We start from the raw sequence: 22964 nt of genomic DNA, 5'->3' as shown, positions 1-22964 counted from the left end.
TTAATAGCAGGTAATGGACTTCTCTTCCAAGAACTTATCCAATCCTTTTTTAAACACTGCTATACTAACTGCACGAACCACATCCTCTGGCAACAAATTCCAGAGTTTAATTGTGCGTTGAGTAAAAAAGAACTTTCTCCTATTAGTTTTAAATGTGGCCCATGCTAACTTCATGGAGTGTCCCCTAGTCTTTCTACTATCCGAAAGAGTAAATAACCGATTCACATCTACCCGTTCTAGACCTCTCATGATTTTAAACACCTCTATCATATCCCCCCTCAGCCATCTGTTCTCCAAGCTGAAAAGTCCTAACCTCTTTAGACTTTCCTCATAGGGGAGCTGTTCCATTCCCCTTATTTTGGTAGCCCTTCTCTGTACCTTCTCCATCGCAATTATATCTTTTTTGAGATGCGGCGACCAGAATTGTACACAGTATTCAAGGTGCGATACAGAGGCATTATGACATTTTCCGTTTTATTCATCATTCCCTTTCTAATAATTCCCAACATTGTTTGCTTTTTTGAATGCTGCAGCACACTGAACCGACGATTTCAATGTGTTATCCACTATGACGCCTAGATCTCTTTCTTGGGTTGTAGCATCTAATATGGAACCCAACATTGTGTAATTATAGCATGGGTTATTTTTCCCTATATGCATCACCTTGCACTTATCCACATTAAATTTCATCTGCCATTTGGATGCCCAATTTTCCAGTCTCACAAGGTCTTCCTGCAATTTATCACAATCTGCTTGTGATTAAACTACTCTGAACAATTTTGTGTCATCTGCAAATTTGATTATCTCACTCTTCGTATTTCTTTCCAGATCATTTATAAATATTTTGAAAAGTAAGGGTCCCAATACAGATCACTGAGGCACTCCACTGCCCACTCCCTTCCACTGAGAAAATTGTCTATTTAATCCTACTCTCTCTTTCCTATCTTTTAACCAGTTTGCAATTCACGAAAGGACATCGCCACCTATCCCATGACTTTTTACTTTTCCTAGAAGCCTCTCATGAGGAACTTTGTCAAGTTTTAGTACAAATTGAAAGGGTAAATAACCATCCCCTATTTATCTGTTCCACCCCATTCATGATTTGACAAAGCTCTATCATAAGAACATAAGTAGTGCCAACCAGAGTCAGACCAAAATCCAGGTCACAAGTACCCGTCAGATCCCCATTTCTTGCCTCTCACTCCTAGGGATAAGTGCCAGCCTTCCCGTCTACCTGGCTAATAACTAACTGTTCATGGACTTTTCCTTCAGGAACTTGGCTGATCCTCTTTTGAACCCCTTGCCAGGCCCTCCAGCAACAGATTCCGTAGACTGATTGTGCGCAGAGTGAAAAAAACACTCCCTAGGATCTGTTTTAAACCTGTCGGTGGCTCGTTTCATGCAACGTCCCCTAATCCTAGTGTTTGAAAGGGTAAATAACTGCTTCCCATTTACTGATTACCCCCCCACTCATGATCTTATAAATATCAATTATATCCCCTCTCCGTTGTCTCTTTTCCAAGTTAAAGAGCCCTCATCTGTTTAGCTTTTCCATCCCTTTTATCATTTTTGTCGGCCTTCTCCGTACCTTTTCTCTCTCCGCTACTTCTTTTTTGAGATGAACCAATACTCGAGGTGTGGTCGCACCATGACATTAAGATATTCTCAGTTTTGTTCTCCGTTCCTATCCAAATAATCCCTAACACTCTATTTTCCTTTTTGACCGCCGCCACCGCGCACCGAGCCGAGGTTTTCAAGGTTCTGTCCACCAGGACTCCGAGGTCCTTTTCCTGGATGGTGACTCCTAACATGGAACCCAGCATTGTGTATTTGTAGTTGGGATTATTTTTCCTTACGTGCATTACTTTATGGTCCACATTAAATTGCATCTGCCAATTCTCATAAGGTCCTTCTGCAGTTCCTCACAATCTGCTGCCTTTGTAATGACTCAAAACACTTTTGTGTCTCTGATGGGGGTGACTCTGTCAAAGCCCTTCTGAAAATCAAAATACACTATATATCAGCTGGCTCACCTTTATCCGCGTGTTTATTTACACCCTCGAAAAATCTAGCGTCCACCATTTTGCCCAGCACAGACACAAGATTCACCTGTCTACAGTTTCCTGGATCACCCCCGCTCTTTTTAAAAATTGGCATCGGATTGGCCACCCTCCAGTCCTCTCAGTCGCCTCTTCTGCAAACTGAAGAGCCCTAACCTGTTCATCCTTTCTTCCTAAGGGAGCCATCCATCTCCTTTATTATTTGTGTTGCCCTTCTCTGCACCTTGTCTAGGTCCGCTTTATCATTTTTGAGATGGGGCAACTAGAACTGCACGCAATACTCAAGTTATAGCTGCAATACAGAGGCAGCATGATATTCTCCAATCTCCATTTTATTCCCCATTCTTTTCTGAATATATATATATTTTTTTAAACAGCTGCCACTGCACACTGAACTGAGGATTTCGATGTTCTTGACTACGACTCCAGGATCTTTTTCCTGGGTAGTGACTAAGAGAACCCAGTGCTGTGTACCAATAGTTAGCATTATATTTTTCTATGGGCATCACTTTGCACTTGTCCATATTAAATTAATATCTGCCATTTAATTGCCCAGTCTCCAGTCTCACTTGGTCCTTCTGCAGTTTCTCATAATCCGTTTGTTTTAAGAAGTTTGAATAATTTTGTGGCATCTGCAGATTTGATCACCTTTTTTCCAGATAATTTATGTAAACACCAGTGCGGATCCCAGGAACCTTCCACTATTCAGCTCTCTCCACTGGAAGAGATTTTTCTAGGTTCAAAGAAATTGTCTCCAGTGTGGGTTGCTGGTGTTGTACACATACATTAATGGAGTAAAGCGTGTGATTCAGAGGAAAAAAAAAGACACAGGTAATGCGGGCTTATGGGGAAAGTGTAAGATCTGAGGATGGGGATTATGGAGCTCAAGAACGCCTGCAGTGCGTGATCAGGAGAGCATCTGTGACATAGGACTGGAGACCAAGACAATCTTCAGCTCACGTGCTCCCTCTTGGAAACCAAGATTTTTGTCTTTGAAGACAAGTAAGAAAACTTTCTTTTTCAAGTCGGCTCTTATCCTGCAAACATATAAAATATGAGGCTTATATTCGAAAGATTTACCTTACTAAAATTGGGTTTTAGGTGGGTACATCTACCTAGTTATAAATCCGGCTCCTCTAACCAGTCAAATTAGTGCAGCTCAAATTGCATCACATATTTAAGCCAGAACAAATGATTCCTGGGGCAGGATTTTTAATTTAGCCACTTAGTGCGGTATTTAGTGCTAAACATTGAAAATTAGCTGTGTAATCCTGGCTGCACAAACAGCAGGCCTAAATTTACCTGCTCAAATTTTGATTGGATAGATTTAGCCAGATACTCGGCTGTACAATTTATAAAGCCAGATAGATATAGTCTCTCTTAAGGAAAAGTGAAGGTGTGTGGGAATACTATAATGTCACCAGGAGATTACTTTACTGCCTTCCTCCCAGCCCTCACCATACATAATTAAAAAGTTATGCATTTATAAAAGATTTTACAAGAAAAAGGACATTCATAGTCTTCTGAGGAAAAACATCACGACATGTATATTATTTTTTACATGGACTGCAATGGACCAACCAGAGCACACTGCCAAAAAAGAAAAAGACACTTTGAACCCATATGGCATTAGACCTATTGTAAAGTGCATTTGATAAGGGTTCGGCCCTCAGAAAGCCATATGTAAACTGAATTACTATTACAATTTAGTAAACCTCCCATAACAAAACAGCACTAAATGTCAGCACTCAAATGGCAACATTGCATATATTACACCAGGCCCTAAAACATTAATACACCGCCTATTAGTAAAACAGAACAAGGCAGGCTGTTATAGATGCCTACACAGAAACTGCATGCCAGTATACCTCACCTTGATCCCACATGCAGAACAGACAGACCCTCACCAAACACAGAATAAAGACACTGTAAAGTAAAAATAAAAACGTGCAGAGAAAAACTGAACTGGAAACCACAAGAGGCCAGACTGTATGCAGTACAACAATGGAAAAACAATCATCAAACCTCATAAAACAATAAGAAAACCACAAAATATAATACATCACTCATAACATGAAAACTATAGAAAGAAGAAATATTTCAAACACAACTGACAAACAGATCATCCAATTCAAAATCCCAATAAGATTTCTAAACAGATATTAAATAACATCCTACAATTTAAACTAATAAGAAAGAAAACTCCCCATTGTCCATACCTGGGATCTTTTGGCTTCCTGTCGCCCTGTGATTGTCGTTGGATTGGAAAAGGGGGGGGGGGGGGTGCACAAACTTTATCCCCTCTCTCTCTCACATACACACAAGCTCTCTCACACAAAAAAAAACTGCTTCACACACTCAAGCATGCTGCCTCTCTCTCATACACACACACAAGCATGCTGCTTCTCTCTCATACACACACACACACACATGCTGCCTCTCTCTCATACACACACACACACATGCTGCTTCTCTCATACTCACAAGCATGCTGCTTCTCTCATACTCACAAGCATGCTGCTTCTCTCTCATACTCACAAGCATGCTGCTTCTCTCTCATACACACACACAAGCATGCTGCCTCTCTCTCATACACACACACACACAAGCATGCTGCCTCTCTCTCATACACACACACACAAGCATGCTGCTTCTCTCTCATACACACAAGCATGCTGCCTCTCTCACATACACATACACAAGCATGCTGCCTCTCTCACATACACATACACAAGCATGCTGCCTCTCTCACATACACATACACAAGCATGCTGCCTCTCTCACACACACATGTCCTTTCATTCTCTCACCCATACACGTCCTCACTCCCATGCTCAGATGCGATCCACCGCAGGGTCGTCTTCCTACTAGCAGGGAGTGGGAACTCCGCCAGCAGTCATCCAACGTGCCTGCTGTGATAGGGTCCTTTTCCTGCTAGCAGAGATTGGGAATTCTGCCAGCAAATCATCCAGTGGTGCCCGCACAGTCGCCTTCCTAGGGAAGTGGGAACCCTGGCCAGCACCTTATCCTGGGAGCTGCAGTCTTCCTGCCAGTGGGTTGTAGGAACCCAGCTGGCGTTAGCATGCCAAATTGTAAGTTGAAGATGAGGTGGCCATTGCAGAGTTATTTTTGGAGGATGCTTGCTGCCGCTCCTAAAATGTTTGCCCCCTGAAGCGGCCACCTCACCCTCTCTCATTATAGAGCTGCCCCCTGGGCTAGGTGTGCCCCGAGGACTGGCTTGAGAAACCCTGTGCTAGTACACGTGACCAGGCAAACTTTGGAACTAGGGTCAGGCAGGGGGATGCTGAGCCAGTCCTGGTTTGGCTCATATTACATCTGTAGGCTTGTAGCTCCAGTTTCTGTAAGAAAAGCAGGGACTCCAAGCCCAATGAGAGGTAAAAGCAAGACTACGAGTTTCATTTTTTCATGACTGCTGATGTTCAAGTGCACAGGACTGAAATGTTAATTCATTTTTAATGGTGGTTCTGACTAGACATTTTATTTTACCTTCTTTGATCCTGTATTATTGATTATGGTGGCTTACTTTTTTTTATTTTTTGCTTAATATGTGTATTATTTATAGGCGGGTTAAGACAAACAGTATCCACAAAGAATGTATTAAATTATATAACCAATAATCTTGGTTCAGCGCCGCTCAAGCTTTTGTACTCCTTTAGGAAAAAAGGGTTTTTGGATAGGGGGCGAGCCACGTAGGCACAAGTCCCCGGCCAGATGGCCAGTGACCGTGAGTTGAAGGAGGCGGCGCATACATCGCCTGCTGCCCGGCCTGAAAACACCTTTTCTTTCTGAAGGGGCAGAAACATCCGAGCGGCAGCAGATCAAGTGCAGGGGGGGACTGGGCTGAAGAAAAAAAACATAATACACCTGAATTGCTGTTAACGTTAATAAATATTTTGCGCATGATTTTTTTTTTTTTTATTTAGCCTCATAGGTTACCTTTTTCTGGTTGGGGAGTTGAAGTGGTGGGATTTTTGTCTGGCTAGGTGGTAAATTGGGCATGGTTTAAATTTTCTGTTATTCGTAATAGTTTCTCGTGCCCGTTACGTGCTTCGCCTTTGGGTAGGGAGCAGGCAACAAATACCTTGAAACAAATAGCTGGCGATCCATATTTAGGACTGCACTTAAAAAAAGAGATCTCCATGGAGAGAATAATGAATGTGGATAATGAGAGCTGCAGGATGCCTGTGTGCAGCTGCCGGAGACTCATATCCGCTCAATTAACTGGTCAAAAGCAACCGTGCCAGAGATACATTTCTTGGTAATTAACGAGGCTGTTAAAAAAAACAAAACTCATTAAAGGTTCCTCTTGTTGTTCTGTTCTCTTATCGAAACTCCAGCAGTGCAAAGCCCCGGAAGCTGCATTGGGACCGCAGAAAAACTAGGCTCCCTGTTTAGAGGAGCGACCTCGCAGTTACCGAGAGATGGTAACAAACCTGAGCTTACAAAACAACAGAGGTCTGTACCTCTAGGTCCTGAGGAGAGATTAATATTTAATGGCTTTAAAAGTGCCTTCAATTTAGCTACCCCCCCCCCCCCCCACCCCACCATCAAGGATTCTAATGAAACTGGGGCACTGCTGTGGCTGAACCTTATCGGAAGCCTATGATACACGTACAGCATGAATACAGCACGGATAACAGAACCCAATGCAGGCTTAAAGCGCGACTACAACATGGTCAGGGTGATACGCGGATCGCGCAGGCATCGCACCAAGCGCACGTAAAGCAGAGGGAGCTGAAGAGTGAATTTTCATCAGAGGCCCATGGGAATACAGCACAGACGGCTGAGGTGAATTTTATTTCATAGTGTACACATAATTCACACACAATTTGCAAGGGCTGAAAACAGTGGCATACATAAGCAAAAGACAAGCTCAGGCCTTGAGTAATTAAGCTAGTGCATCCGATTCCTCTTCAGCGCTCTGAAATCTACCTTGGTCCTCTCCCCAGAAGATGCAAGGATTCCATTTTATCAAAACATCTTTTCTACAGTTGGTCTCAGCACAAGAGATTTAAGAAAATCAGGGTGTTTCTGTGCTGTTCACCATCAGAAACATATTACCAGGCAACGGCTAAATTATAAATCGAAGCTTAACTAGCGCCACAGTGATGAAAAGAGTTTACAAAAAAAAAAATAGGGGCTCCTGGCCATGCTAAAAGGAGCTTGCTTTTATTTCCAAGGGAGAAAATAAATGCAAACAGAAACGGAAAGATGAGCAGCCACATAAACAGACTTGGTAAAGAGGAAAGCCGATATTCTACAGGGAGCTTTGCTACTTTGAAATCCCTTTTCTTGATAACACCACAGAGGGAAAAAAAAGCCCCCCACAGAATCAAGACCTCGGCTCGTGTTCTTTCCTGCCTTAAAATCTCACCAATTAGGTGACAAGGCCGAGGTTAACCTAAGTTCCAGGAAGAACGCATCCTGAGCTGAATAATCCATTCGCCCTGTGCAGTAGGAGTGCATTATAATTAAACCCCAGAAAGAAGCTAATTTAAGCAGCAGATCTGAGCTGGGAAACCGCAGAGCAGTCACAGCGGGCCTAGCCGAAGGCCTCGTTAGTACAGAAGGATACTGTGGCCCATCTGTCTTCTAGGTCTGGAGCGGGCACAACTGCCCTCCCTGAAGGCCAAAAATCAGAGTAACCAGAAAAAAAATATGCAGATTCATTGGTTTCTTCCATCAGATACCTGCTGTGGAGATCTTGAAAACCAGACCTGCTTGCAGCCCTTGAGGAATCCCCTCGGTTGGTACATATAAAATATTACTTCCAAGCTCAGCGTGAGACTGTAAACTTAAAAGTCGATCTCATATCTACAAAGACCATTACTGTATAACACTGACTCGTTCTGGCTTCTACTCTGAGACTAATTAAAGAGGTCTGAGGTGATCTTATTTTAGGCTCCCTCCAACCCCCCCCCTAACCTGCTCAGGGGAGCCGATTCCACTCAGAGTAAAAGCTAGAACGGCTCGACTTGTTAAAGCAAGGGGGAATTATAAAATAGCCCCTGGGTGCCTGGGGCACTCACGTCACATTCAGGACCAAAAAAAAAAAAAAGTTGTTTTTTTTTCTAATCCAAAGAAACGTGAGGCAGGAGGAGCAGCATAACAAACTCTGCAACTCCCGATGCAAAGCATTTTACACTTTTTCCAGAATCCATCGAACACTTTAATGTACGAGCCAGTCACCAGAGGCGTCGTGCTGCCCAGTGATGTTACGAAGGACGTCGCCGGGTCTCACCGCAGCCTTGTATTTTCCCTGTTGCATGAGCCCATGGGTTGCCAGTTCCAAAAGAGAAGCACCGAGAGCAACCACGAAAAGGCAAAACCCGTGTCGCCGCCTGGAGACAGATTGGGCCCCCGTTTCCCCTGAGGTCGTCCTTCCACTCTGCTCGCAGCAAAGCTCTTTGGAAAACACAAGAGTCCCAACCCCGTGCTAGATGAATTATTTCACAGGCAACGCAGTTAACCTTGTTCTTGGCCTTCCCCAACCCCCAGGATTGCAGGCTGGGTAGCTCTTAATAAATGGAAGGCAAAGGAACAAAAAGAAAAAAAAAAATTATAATTTTTTTTTTAAATAGTCTGCTCACATCTGCTCTCCGATTCCAGTTCTGACCTTAATGAAGCGATTCTGCAGAGGCCCGGCCAAACCTGGGGGTGCATGACAAATGTATGCGGTGTGGCAGTCGCACACGGGTCTGAATGAAAGAAACGTGCAGTGGCGGTTCAGGAGGGGGGGGGGGGGGGGAGAAGAGGGACAGAAACCCCGGCACCTGCACCGCACCGGGAGGTGTGCACAGACCCACATCACGGGAAGGTCTGTCTATTTTTTTCCCTCAGACCACTGCACAGAAATTTAACAGCGACCGAATTGCTTCTGCTGATTTTTTTTTTTTATCTTCCTCGGTGTGGGGTTTGCAGCAGCACAGTGCAAGTCAATTGAACAAACAAGGTCGGCCCATCCTGCCGATGGCCGCTTCTTTTCCAAAACGGTCAACGCACAATACGGACAGCCAGGGCAGGGCGGGCACCGAGATCCCAAAAATTTTAATGGAGGAGGAGAAACCCCTGCGGGCCACGCCGGGTCCCTGACCCTGCGCCTCGTTGGGCTGGGCGGATCTCTGACTCCTCTCATGGACCCTCCTCAAAAGCCAATCAGCATGGGGAAGTTAGGCAACAGCTCGCTTTCTGAACCAGTCGAAGAAAAGCAGGTAGTGCCGTTAGTTCTGTCCAGTCAAATACTCACGGAACAGGAAAAACCGCAGGGACAATTAAAAAAAAAAAAGAAAAAAACAACCCAAAAAAACCCTGCAAAGGCTGCTGTGAACCAACAGAAAAAATAAAGTCAAGGCACCCTCCCCCCGCCCCCCAGATAATGTCCTTTTCATTACATAACTGTGGAAGGAGAAAGGCCCCATTCACTACAGGGTAAAATCGTTTTCCCACTTCAGGGACCCGGCGTCCGCTCACAACAGGAAGAAAATCCAGGCAGGCCAGCAGAGGTCCCGCCTTTTGCTGTCTCTCTTCCCCCTCCAGTAAAGTGCAGGGCAACCACAAAGCTCAGCAATCAAAAGGCAAACGCGAGGAACCAGGATCATAAATACAGGAATAAATAAATGCCCCCGCCAAGAGAAACCGTGACGGGGGTGGGGGGGGGGGGGAGAGAGTCTGCCGCAGCCACTCAGTCAGGGCCGTCCCGGCAAATGATCCCTGAGGCAGGTGGTGGCTTACTGGTCGGGAAGATTTACTAGCCCGGTCCCGCTTGCGTTGGTGAACTTTCTCCACCTCCCCTCAGCGGCTGCATGGGAGAAGATAAACTGTTTGTGGAGGACCTGGATTCTTCTTCTTCTTTTTTTTTTTTTTTTAAGCATCAAAGGAACCTGTTAATACTGAACAGTCCATCGGTCACGGAGGACTCCACGCGCTGGATTCCGGAGCGCAGGACGACCTCGTGTTCTTGTACTGCTGAACGTTCTCCAGCGCTTGTGAGAGCCGTTCCGTGTCCTTCCTTCAGTCCCTGCTTTAAAGTAGGACCGAGGTGGTTACCCCGGGGTCACCCGATTAGCACGCTGAAGCCGCAGTGAAACTTGTTCTTCCAGTGGTTCATGAAGGCCCCGAGGGCCAGAGTGACGGGCAGTGGGGGCAGCTTCTTCTCCAGCACGCCTCCGATACACCAGTTACTGTCCACTGAGCCTGCGGAGAAGAAAACAGGGTTAAGGGCTTGGGTCACCTGCAAACCTCTGGCCTAAGAGAAAGATCCTGGCACCGGCCAGAGGGCCCGGACAGGAGACCCGGGTTTAAATTTCCTGACCCATCTTATACGGACGGAGCTGACAAGGGCTGGAGGGGAGAACACCGCAGCCCTTGTTCAACAGCAACACATGTGAATAGGATTTCAAGTGCTCAGAGCGGAACCCACCAGGCCAAGGACTGCTGCCGTGATGGCTGGGCAGAGCAGGAATGAAGTGGCTTCAAATAAAGGTCACAGTGCCTTGTCCTTGGACCCTCCCGATCATACATGGCAGTTGAGCAGGGCTGGGACATTGGAAGAAAAAAAAATCACAGGCAGTGCAAAGGCCAAGCACCCAGAAAACTAAAGTGACGAGGTAGAGGCCAATCAGAATGCAAGAGCCTGCACTGTAAGCCGTAAGCAGAGAGAGGGAGCTAAAGATATGCTCTCTACAAGAGAGAAGGGAACAAACATGACAGTGTGACAGGCTTCAATAAAAAAAAAGTACCATAAGGAAGCATTTTCCATAGAATGAAAATGGCAGAATCCAGGCATGCATGGAACAGAGGGAAGGAGGCAACCACTGATCCAGTAAGGCCTGGAGTGGCATAGTAGGCAGGTATTAATGGGCAGACCGGGTGGACCAAACATCTGCCAACATTTTCTATGTTTTTCGGTGCCTTCAGATAGCAAATATTTCCAGTTAAGCCCTTGTAACTTAGATGAATTTAAACAAGCTTCAGTGACCCTTGGTCTTATATATTATGTCAGCTATGATGAATGGTGGTATCTGTGTTTCCTGGCAGATTTTTCAGTGCATGTTTTATGTAATGATAGATACACAGGATACTATCAGAAGCTGTCCTGCTGAACTACATTATTTGGGCTTATTCTGGAGACATTTTGATAAACTATTTACAAATAAAAAAAATGCTCATCAGGAGCAACACTGAAACCTGACTTTTAAAGTCATTATGTCAGTCAGATTTTTTATTTTGAGAAATTTGTTCTTACCTAATAATTTCCTTCCCTTGAATCCAGTCAGACCAGACCAGATGAATGGGTTATGATCACTGACCAGCAGATGGTCACAGATTAACAGGATTGCTGGTGTCCATGCTAACCTCAACCCTGCCAGTATTACCTATAACAAGCTAACTTTGTAAATGTTAAAACCCCAGATCAATCAGAGGCCTTCTCGGAACAATACCAATCAGAAAACAAACTATGTACACATCTGTCATGAAACAACCTCTCTTTTTTTCTTTCTTACAATCAGTATGCCCTTCCAATGAGTTCTGCTTACATAAACAAACAAACAAAATCTATAATTTTGAATATGTTTGACAGATGAAGGAGGATTCTGGACTGGTCTGATTTGATTCAAGGAAATTATTAGCTAAGAACAAATTTCTCCTTCCTTTTCATCCAGTCACACCAGTCCAGACAAATGGGATGTTCCCAAGTTACTCTTGAGCAAGGTAGGACACTGCCAAATCTACTCTCAAAACCTCTGCAGCAGAGGCCACCTCTCTAGCCTGAATATATAAACGATAGTATTTTTAAAAAGAATGCAGAGAAGACAGGGTCACTGCTCTACAAATCCTCTGTGGAGAAACCAATCTTACAAGGTCATTTTTCAAAACACGATGGGCCATTATCACGTGCGACATCGCCCTAACCATGAGATAACAACTGCATCGCAATGTTAAAATTAGAGTGAAGGAAAGGGGAAGAGTTAGGACGGGGTTAACAAAATTTTGGGGCCGGTAGCGCTGCGGGTGATAATATTTTACATATCACCGACACTTGCCTTTTTCTGGCCATGGTTCTTCATTGCGCTATATCTATAGTGGAATGAAAAATCTAGGCCTCAGTTTCACTCAAGACGACCCCTGAGCTCTATTTTATTTATTTTTATAACATATTCCGCAGTTTCCAATAAAACAGTAGAATGATTTTTTTGGGGGTGAGGACTTGCCCTTGTTGATGTAAAGTTGCCACAAGGACATCCTTGATCCAACACATTATTGAAGCCTTAATAGCTGCTTCTCCATTCTTAATTCTACTGAACAATATGAATAGATGGTTGGATTTTTAAATCCATTAATGACCCTTTCAGATATCTCAAAAGAGCTCTCCCTCAGCCCAAACCCTGAAGAATTTTGTACTCACTCTCATTATCCTGCTTATCTGGTTTACACAAAAGAAAACCAATATTTTCGGGAGAAAAGGTGGCACCATATGAATTTTGACCATATCCTTTGTTTCTCAACATGAAAGCACCTGCAACTTCAAAATCCTGCTAGCTGAGCAAACTACTACGAGAAACACCACCGGCTTCAGGGAAATTGTTCTAATCAGCTCAAACTGCAATCCTGCCATGAAGTTAAATACTAAATTCAGGTCCCAAGAAAGAATGGGATCTTTCACCAGAGACCTAATACGTTTAACTCCCTTCAAAAACCACGAGACATCCAAATGAAACTATAATGCCTTCCCCGACACATGATCCCTATAATATGCAATAGCTGCAACCTATACCTTCAAGAAATTAAGAACCAATCCCTTATTCAGGCCTTCTTGAAAAAAAACCTCCAGAATACAAGGCACTGAGGCGCTCCTGGGAATAATCTGTCTATTGGAGCACCATTGCTCAAAAATCCTCCAAATCCTTGCATACGCCAGGAAGAAAGATTATTTTCTAGCCTTTAAAAGAGAGTGTTCACCACATCCTCAGCATAACCTTTCCTGACTAATCGAGACCTCTCAAGGGGCAGGCTGTAAAACAAGACACTGGGCCGTATGAGAGTACATCTCTTTGCTAAGGAATGTAATGGATTCCCGTCCAACACCCAGATGAGATCTGCATAACAAGGGCATTTCGGCCAGTCTGGGGGGGGGGGGGTGTCACAAAACTTACTAGGCCTGGATGTCGATATCCTTTGAATGATTCTCCCTATTAGAGGTAATAGGGGAAACACATACATGGTTCTATCTGATGGCCAATGTTGAAGGCAGGCATCCAGTCCGGATGACCCTTTCTTCTTTTGATGCACCTTAGTACTGAAGTTGGCTGCCATCAGATCCTTCCTTGGAACTTCCCACCTGTTCACAATGCGATAGAATGCCACATCTGACAAGGCCCAGTCTCTGGTATCGACTACATTGCAGCTGAGAAAATCTGCTTAAATGTTTTCCACTCCTACGGGTGCAGCTGATATTACTTTCGGATTCCCTTTTGCCCATCGCAGAAACAAACCCATCCCTTCTTATACCTGAGACTCTTGGTGCCCCCTTGATGAGTCACATATGCCACTACCAAGGCACTATCAGACATCACTGGCTGCCTGACCTTTGAGAACGGACGCAAAACTCAGGAGAGTCAAATGGGTTGCTCCGATTTCCAGACGACTGATGGACCACTGCTTCTCAGGCTGACCATATTCACTAATCTACATGCCCAAACAATGAGCTCCCCAGCCTGAGAGGTTGGAATCTGTTGTCACTGTTATCCAAGCCAGGAGCTCAAATTCTGAAGAGGCCTCATATGCACCCTCACCCAAGGAACTAGATCTAATACATTACCATAGAACCCAGAAACTGTAGGTAACGCCATACTATTGGATTATTGAATGTTTCCTAGCATGTAGCCAGATGGACTCAGGACTAATGGGTTATGCTCCCCTGCCAGAGTAAGGTTGTAAAGCTGACCTCACAGTACATATAACCCTCACATGATCTTAGCCCTCCAGTATTCTCCGTCTCCAGCAGATGGTGGACGTACCTCTCTCTATGGGGATTGTTGTACCTTTTAGAAGGAGAAATTCTATATTCTAAATTGGAGAAATAACTTCTGAACTCTTTGCTCTGTCAAATGAACTCAACTCAGCTTCGTATTGAACAGCACCCCCAGGCACTCCAGAGTTTAAGAAGGCAGCAAATATCCTTTTGAAAAGGTTTACCACCCAACCTAGTTTCTACAAAAATTCTACCACTCTTGGTGGTGAATACACTCTCCTGCTCTGATTTTGGTCTTATGAGCCAGTTTTGTCTTGGTGCCATTGCCAATACCACCACCACTCTGGAAAAGGGCCTGGGGGCCGAAGATAGCCCAAAAGTCAAGGCCTAAAATGGAAAATGTCCTCTCCTAGCACCTAAAATTAAGAAATTTTTTATGATAATTCTTTATTAGAATGTGCATATAGAAACACAGAAATGACGGCAGAAAAGGACCAAACGGTTTACCCAGTCTGCCCAGCAAGCCCATGGCAGCATCTGCCGTGCCATACAGATCACCCCCATAATGGCAGCATCTGCCGTGCCATACAGATCATCCCCATAATGGCAGCATCTCCCGTGCATAAAGATCACCCCCATACTTAAGTTTCCCAAACCAAAGTCAGGGCCTTTGTTGGTTACTGAGTCCAATTCAGTCTTTGTAAGATCTAACGAGGTCAGAAACTCCCCCATCATTATGACCAATTTCAGCAAATCCATCCTGAAACGTGAAACCCTGAGAAACTTGTTGACTTGCTTCAAAATCCAGGATAGAGCCCTCCTTTTTGGGAACCACATAGTAAATGGAGTATCGCCTCTAACCCCGCTGAGGTTTCGTGACTGGGACCACCACCTGTAAGTATTGCAGCCTCTTCAGCACAGCCCTCACTACTTCTTTCTTTATGGCGGAGCATCAAAGGGAAACCATCAAAGCGCCCAAAATAGGATAGGAGAATTCCAAGGCGTAATCAGCTCAAATTATCTCGAAGACCTATTGATCTGAGGCGTTTTGGACCCAATCCTGATAAAACTGAGATATGCTACTTATCTTTATAATCAGAAATTGTGTCCCCGAATATTCATTGGGAACTATGAGAGGACCCAGATATTCCCGAAGATCCATGTTCACCACCTCTTTTGGTAGTGTGAAAGGACTGAAATCTGCTAAAAGGTCGGGTCTTTTGCACACTCAACGAAGGCCTCTGCTTTGGTCTCCTGGCATTATGGAACTTATGGGCCTGGAAGCCTAGGGACCTTGGGCTTACCTCATATTGGCCATCTTCTCAAGCTCCTTGCCAAACAGCAGATTCCCTTTAAAGGGAAGTTTCATCAAATTGCTTTTAGAAATGTCAGCTGACCGGTTCCACAACCACGGCAACCTTCTTGCCGCCATTAGGGAAGCAATACTACTTGCTGAAACATGCACCAAATCGAAGGAGGCCTCCGCTTGATATGCTGCTCCCGGTTCCAAGTGAGAGGTTCTTTCAATAACCTCACCACCAGACCCTAATAGCTCTTTCTACACCTGCTGGGTTAGATGCACACCGGACCTCACTATGATGCACCTATATGCGGCTAATCCGGAGCTGCTCTCTAGAATTCCTCCTATCCAGGCCTCAATCCACAGCATGGGATGCGTGCCTTACCATCTGCTGGAGACATGCTAGCAGGCCGAGGTCCGCACAGATGGATATAAGGGGGTGACGTCAGCAAACCTGTTGATCTGTCCTCCCTTTGCTTGTCAGTGGGCATAACCCATTCAACTGGACTGGTCTGACTGGATGAAGAGGACTATTTTAATCATCGGCTGTTTAAATTTAATAGAAAAGCAGAATGTTGGGACTGGCCTGTAGCGTGCTAGGCAGTGCCATGTGGTGAGTTTCATGAGTCCCTAAGATAAGTGGTTTGTCTACTTTGCATACCTCGATTAAGAACAACGTTTTGCAAAAGGACACGTTTTACCTGTATTTTTAAAAACAATTACCTAAAAAATATAATCAAGGATCTTGCAGAAATTGTATTCTGTTCCGATCGATGATTATAAATTATATGGCACTACATATTTTTATAAGAGTAAATCAGGCGCCATGGAAACACAGTTCAGGGTCGGTGCCCTTGTTTATGAGGTCTTTTGTATGCAAAGTACTCTTTTTTTTTTTTTTTAAACAGGAGAATATTGTTTTCGTCGAGTGAGATTTTTTTTTGGTCTAACATCATCTGAGACATCCTCGCCAGCACAGACTAATCAAATCCTGTGTGAGTGTGAGGCACTTGATGACTCTCTCGTGAAAGACCGGCGCACTGCTTGTTCGTCTTACCTCGGAAAACCATGTTGGCTTTGGGGACGTTGAGCTGGTATCCAAAGGCAAAGGAGGTATCCTGTAACCTGGTATTGGCCTCAAATTCTACCCCAACCTGAATCTGCAAGAGAAACAGGAAAGAAACAGATACAGTTCGGCCCCCATCACCCACCTGACTGCAAACAAAGCAGAAGAGAAAGAAAAGCAAGTCAAGCAGGTAGAGGCTCACCTGCTCACTGGCTTTGTGGTAGTAGCTGGCATGGGCACCACCATAACCGATATTCAGAGTCGCCACCCAGTCCATAGCTGGAAGAACACAGGCAAAAGTCCTGCTAGTGAAAAAAAAGACTGTTCCCAGGACAGGAGGAGAGACAGAGGAAAGGTAACAAACGTGCAAGGGGCAGGAAAGGAACACAAGCCATGCAGAGGAGAGATCAAGGGCAAAAAAACACAGCACAGAGAATTTGTGGGTAAACCATGCCATTCTTCTAAACCGTCTATCTGACATTGGAATCGCTGGACTCGCCCTCAGATGGTTCAACTCTTTCCTCAAAAATAGAAGCTACAAGGTTAGAGTCAACAACAGAGAATCACCAAGTTATAAAGCAACGCTAGGTGTCCCACAAGGCTCTTCTCAATCCCCGACCCTCTTCAATATCTACTTACTGCCCCTCTGCCATCTGCTCACAAACCTAAAATTAACACATTACCTCTATGCAGATGTTCAGATATTGATCCCTATAAAAGATTCTCTGCAAAAACGCTTGACTACTGGGAAAATTGCCTGAAGTCCATAAAAAGCCTCCTCTCTAGCCTGAACCTGGTTCTAAACGCATCCAAGACGGAAATCCTTATCATCTCCCCTGAACACTTGACCAACACCGACATTACAGCTCTGGACCCTCAGATTTCTCAAACTAGAGATTTAGGAATTATACTAGACAATCATCTGAATCTAAAGAAATCAATTAATAATATCACCAAGGACTGTTTCTATAAGCTTCAAGTTCTAAAAAGAATCAAACCCCTTTTCCACTTTCAGGACTTTAGAACCATCCTTCAATCCACGTTATTCTCGAAAACAGACTACCGCAATGCCTTACTCCTGGGGCTCCCCATTTCAGCCACAAAACCTATACAAATGCTCCAGAACGCAGCAGCCAGAATCCTAACCAATACCAACCGCCATGCTCACATTACCCCCATCCTTCGAAACCTGCATTGGCTGCCAATAAAATATAGAATTCTATATAAAGCTCTCACTATAATCCACAAATCTATCCACAAACAGCTCACACTAGACCTTCAGACCCCTCTCAAACACCGCTCGTCCGAAAGACCCATCAGAGAAGCTTATAAAGGAACCCTTCAAGTCCCACCTACAAAATACACCCGTCTAAAAACCACCAAAGAACGTTCCTTCTCCACAGCAGGCCCTGTCCTCTGGAACAGACTACCGACCGACCTAAGACTGGAACCTTGCCTTCATACCTTTCGAAGAAAACTGGACGTGGCTTTTCCTCCAAGCCTTCCCCTAGTCAAAATGCCACTTTGGACTCAGCCCAAGGAATGAGATAATTACTAATCTCATAACCCGTTTTATATTATTTATTTGTTGCTAATTCCGCTCTACCTTTCTTCCTGGCTACTCTAGCCCCCAAGTTCAATGCCCTTGTTTTATGTAACTTTGCTTGTTTCAGCCTTCTTGTTTGGTTCCACTTGTTAATCCCCTAAATTCCATGTAAACCGGCCTGATGTGAATTCCATTCGTGAAGTCCGGTATAGAAATATATATTAAATAAATAAATAAAATCTTATAGCATGCACTTTGGGGGTCACCAGAAGACAACAGATCAGCAGAGAGAGGCTGAGCCAGTCGTTTTACCCCCGATGCATCTATTAGCTGACAAGTATGAATTTGTAGTGCATACTTGTCAGATAAAGAAAAACTGGTTTCTTTCCTGCTAATTTTCTTTCCTTGAGTCCTACCAGACCAGTCCAGATGGATGTTTTTTCTCCCCTACAAGCAGCTGAAGACAGAGAACAAAAGATTTACTCTAACAGCTTACTTAAGGCACAGTGCCCCCTGAAGTCACTTAGTATTTTCATATCAAAAGTAACCACTCAACCCTCTCCTACGAGCAGGGGACATCAAACTCTTAAGGGAACTGCATGCCAGGCCATACTCCCTCTAATTGGGAAGCCCTGAAAACCAGATGATAAGGAAAGACAGTTATAGTTCCTGTAGAGCAGATATAAAAATGCAGAAGAGCAGACTACAGGACAAACTGGGTGGGATTCTGAACTGGTCTGGTAGAACACAAGGAAAGAAAATTAACAGATAAGAAACCAATTTTTTCTTCCTTATCGACCATCAGACCAGTCCATATGGGTGGGATGTAACCAAGCCACCCTTAAATTGGGAGAGATTCTGATTGTTCTACTCTCAAAACCAGATGCCCCAACATCCAATCTATTATGTTTGGAGAGTATATGATTGGAGAGGCAACCATATTGCCACGCTACAGAAGTTATTGTGGCAACACCAATTAATACTCTGTCCAAGAGGTCACTAGTCTTCTAGAAAATGTGTCCGAAGGCCATCTGCTACCACTAGACCTTTAGAAATGTAACCCAAAGCAACAGTTTCCTCAATCCACCTGGCAATAGAAGCTTTTCAAGCAACTTCTTTCTGTGCCACTAAACACACACAAAAATTATCCAATTCGCAAAAGATGTCCAACTACCTCAGAAGAACAATATGTATATCCAGAACGAGAAAGTCTCTAGACTCAACCCCAGAGCTGGACTTAGTAAAGGGATGGCAACTTAACAGACCGATCCAAGGGAAAAGGAGATATCGCCTTAGGCAAAAAGGATGGCAATTTGCAAACTGAGACCCTGTCTTCTGAAATCCTAAGAAATACATCCCAGAACGACAAGTTAGAAATTCTGAGAACCATGTGGCAGAACAAATAACAACCAGAAACAATGTTTTTTGAGTAAGATCCTTCAGAGAGGCTTCTCTGATGGGTTCAAAAGAACTTGAACAGCAGGCCATCAACACCAAATCAAATTCCATGGAGGGATGAAAATGCTTGACACCTCTCAAAAGCTTACTACATCTGGGTGAGAAGCCAAGGATTGTTTGTTCACCTTTCCTCTATAACAAGAGAGTGCTGCTACCTGAACTCTTGAGAATTCAAGGCTAAACCTTTCTGTAAAACAAGAATCACTAATGCCTGAAATGGGGGAACCCTAATCTCCAGGCACCACGCTTCAAACACCTTCCAAATCCGGACAAAAATTAGAGAGGTGGACTTCTTAATCTCCCTTTCTCAAGCACCAAGCTGTTTTTCGGGTTTGTACGGGGGAGGGGCACATTTTTTAAAATAAAAAACCACCCCAAGCATTAAAATTTACTATAATACAACCCCCCCCCCCCCCCCACCATCCCGATCCCTCCCCAAGACTTACTAACATCCCTGGAGGTCCAGCAGGGTCCCCACGAGCGATTTCTCACTCCGTGCCGTCAGGCTGTCGGGCCTGCCTCGCATCAAAATGATGCCGATAGCCTTTGACCTACTATGTCACAGGGGTTACCGGTGCCATTGATCAGCCCCTGTCACATGGTAGGAACAATGGATGGCCGGCGCCATCTTGTGCTCCTACCATGTGACAGGGGCTGACCAATGGCACAGGTAGCCCCTGTGACATAGTAAGGGCAAAGGCTATCGGCGCCATTTTGATTACTGGCAGCAGACGGCCCGAGTGCAGGAGATCGCTCCAGGACCCCCGCTGGACCACCAGGGACTTTTGGCAAGTCTTGGGGGACCCTGTGACATAGTAGATCAAAGGCTATCAGCGCCATTTTGATGCGATGCAGGCCGGAAAGCCCAACGGCACAGAGGGAGAAATCCCTCGCGGAACCCCGCTGGACCACCAGGGATGTTAATAAGTTTTGGGGAGGATCGGGATGGTGGGGGGGTTGTATTTAATGTATTATAGTAAATTTTAATGCTTGAGGTGGGTTTTTTTGAGCTTCGTTTTCTTGCGTCGTTTTTTGGGCCCGTTTCATTTTTCCCCGCTTAAGTTTTTTGGAAAAACGAACAAAAAACTAACCGAGGAAAAACGAACTTTACCCCGAAGCGTCAGACTCAAAAAACGACACGGTAGAAAAAAAACGAAGCTCATCTCTAGTTATTATTAGTATATATTTGTATTTCATTTATAGACATTAGAAGGGCTGGAAATGTTTTTCTCCAGTCTTTCTGCAATCTGATATTGTTTTACAACTGCTGCATGATTCAAGGCGGGTCAATAAATATCCCCTGAGGAAGACCATATGGTGAAACAAAGTGAATTAGTTCTTTGTTGGGATGTCACATCAGTTTGCAACAGTGAGCAGCAATCTATTTACTTTGAACATTAAATTGTGGAACATTAGCCATTAGCTGTATTGAGTGCCAACATTGTAAAACTGGTTTCAATAGTTAAAAGTATCTTTATGATCTGTTACATTGTCTATTTGTTGATATTTAGCCATATCATTCCTTAATGATACATTGTTACATTTCATGAAGTGTTACAACTCTTGTTTCCTTTTACAGGAGTTCTATCTTGAGCTGTTTTTTGTACGTGTAAGAGTTACATGTCTCCACATTTGATGTAATTCTCAAAATGTATTGCGTATTAGCATTTGTGAGTATGATTGCATGTGTGTGAATGATTTTTAGAATTGAGTTTATTTGTAGGTATTTGTGCCATATGACAACATATGTATTCAACGTGATTTCTTTGCATTTTTTATATTAAACTTTGTGATACATTTTACTAAGTTGGTTTTCATTAATATATCAATAGATTATTACATGTGGAAAAAGATTTTTTTGAGTTACATATGATTCCTTCAAGTAATAGGAGGTACCCATAGTCTTGTCACCTGACTCTCTGGATCCTACAAATCGCGGCGCGCTGCAGTACACCTAAGCTGTGCGCCCCTTATGCTGGGTTCCTCCCCTCCCCAGATAGAGATGGGGGAAGAAACAAAAAGGCAAAGTTATTTCTTCCAGCTCTACTCCCATTAAAGGGCCTCTGGACCGACATGCAGGTTTTTGTACCAGGCCAGTCCCTTCAGGATCTGCTGACCACCGATCTGGAAAATGCTTCTTTGAGTCCGATCTCCTCTCCCAGCTCCCTTCGGCACATTGGCCAGAGCAGCACCGCCTGAGGAGAATTCCAGCTTTGTTCTGGGTACCAATAATCAGAAACCCCCATTAAATGATGCAGTGAACTCACCTTCAAGAAACCAGCTCGGTCTCTCAATTGTGTCAGTTTTCCATCTGCTGTTTCGTCTAAGCTAATTGAAGTAGGCAAAAGGTTGGGATTAATTGAAAATATTTTAGAAGTGAAGGCCGGAGTGATTACCGAAGTCAAGCGTCATTAGTTGCGGGAATTAAAGACGATTTGAGTCGGAGAAATGCTGGGAAATAAACCTAGATCTAAGAATCTACGTTTGTTTAATTTCCCAAAGACTCGTTTGCTTTCAGGTATCGAGTTGTTAAAAAAATAAATAAATACACGGTTGAAGTCTTGCAATTTTCCTTAAAAAAATCTTTTCCTCTATCCCTTTTTATTATCTGCCGGAGAAGGGGAGCGTGACAGGTCCCAGTGATGGTTCTGATGTATTTCGTGCCCTTCACACTTCAAACGACATTTCCTCTAGGTCAACCTTTGCGGTTTCCCTTTGTTTCTCTTTCCGATAAAGAGTTTTAAACACAAGACTGTACCTTTTTGTGGGCCTGTTGTACAAGTTTTTCCAGAGAAACACAAGCATAGAGGAAGATGCTCCTAAATTTAAAATCTAGAGTATTAGTAAGAGAGGGAACCTTTTTTCTTAAATTTCCCTATAAATGCTTGGTAGAATTTCAAGGTGATAAATATGTTTATCTTGATCCTGCTCAGCTAGAGACTTATTTTAGATAAATCTTCCTGACAGATGTGTTATTTAGAATTTTTTTTTTTATATTCTGCTTTTCAGCACTTCAACTTGTACATCAAAGCAGATTATACTCAGCTACTATAGGCACAATCTAATTTTGTACTTGAAGCAAAGTGATTTGCCCAAGATCACAAGGAGCGACAGTGGGATTTGAACCCTGGTTTCCCTTGGTAGCAGCCCGCTACTCTAATCACTAGGCTACTCCTCCGCTTGTCCTTAGTTGAAATTGTATCAAGAGGTAATGACTGCTCCCATGATGTAGCCTTTTTTCAGTGTAAAGATTGTATGTAGCATTATGCACTGACTTTCTGAGGCACCTCTTTCTGCTGTATTCCTGAATACTAGTTTTTAGACAAAGAAAAGCAGAGGACCCTGACTACGGGCTAGAATGCAATGAGCCGACACCCCAGACCCATTAGCTGATTGGTCTAATACATACTCAGATCAAATGTACCGCACTTATCTAAAAACAGCACTCTGAATATGCTCTGATTGGTCAGTATGAAGGGTATATAATGTTATGTACACTGCTGGACGAGCTGAGTAACTAGGTGTTAACACGATTGTTGTTA

The 22964-nt window shown here is 43.9% G+C and overlaps 1 protein-coding gene across 2 annotated transcripts in view; it reads right to left on the bottom strand.

The window, feature by feature from the left end:
- Positions 1–6844: 6844 nt before the first annotated feature.
- Positions 6845–22964, bottom strand: part of TOMM40L (translocase of outer mitochondrial membrane 40 like) — a 48310-nt gene continuing 32190 nt past the window's right edge. For both annotated transcript variants that reach the window (XM_029580388.1, XM_029580389.1), the window contains 3 exons: positions 16621–16697; positions 16410–16512; positions 6845–10274 (listed from right to left, as the gene is read on the bottom strand). In XM_029580388.1, the coding sequence (XP_029436248.1) occupies positions 10135–10274; positions 16410–16512; positions 16621–16697 (320 nt within the window). In that variant the 3' untranslated portion in view covers positions 6845–10134. The remainder of the gene's footprint in view (positions 10275–16409; positions 16513–16620; positions 16698–22964) is intronic.

This window comes from Rhinatrema bivittatum, chromosome 16 (assembly GCF_901001135.1).
Source record: "Rhinatrema bivittatum chromosome 16, aRhiBiv1.1, whole genome shotgun sequence".
Classification (NCBI taxonomy): Eukaryota; Metazoa; Chordata; class Amphibia; order Gymnophiona; family Rhinatrematidae; genus Rhinatrema; species Rhinatrema bivittatum.
Note: the sequence above shows the minus strand (reverse complement) of the source record. Positions and strands in the feature narration are given on the sequence as shown.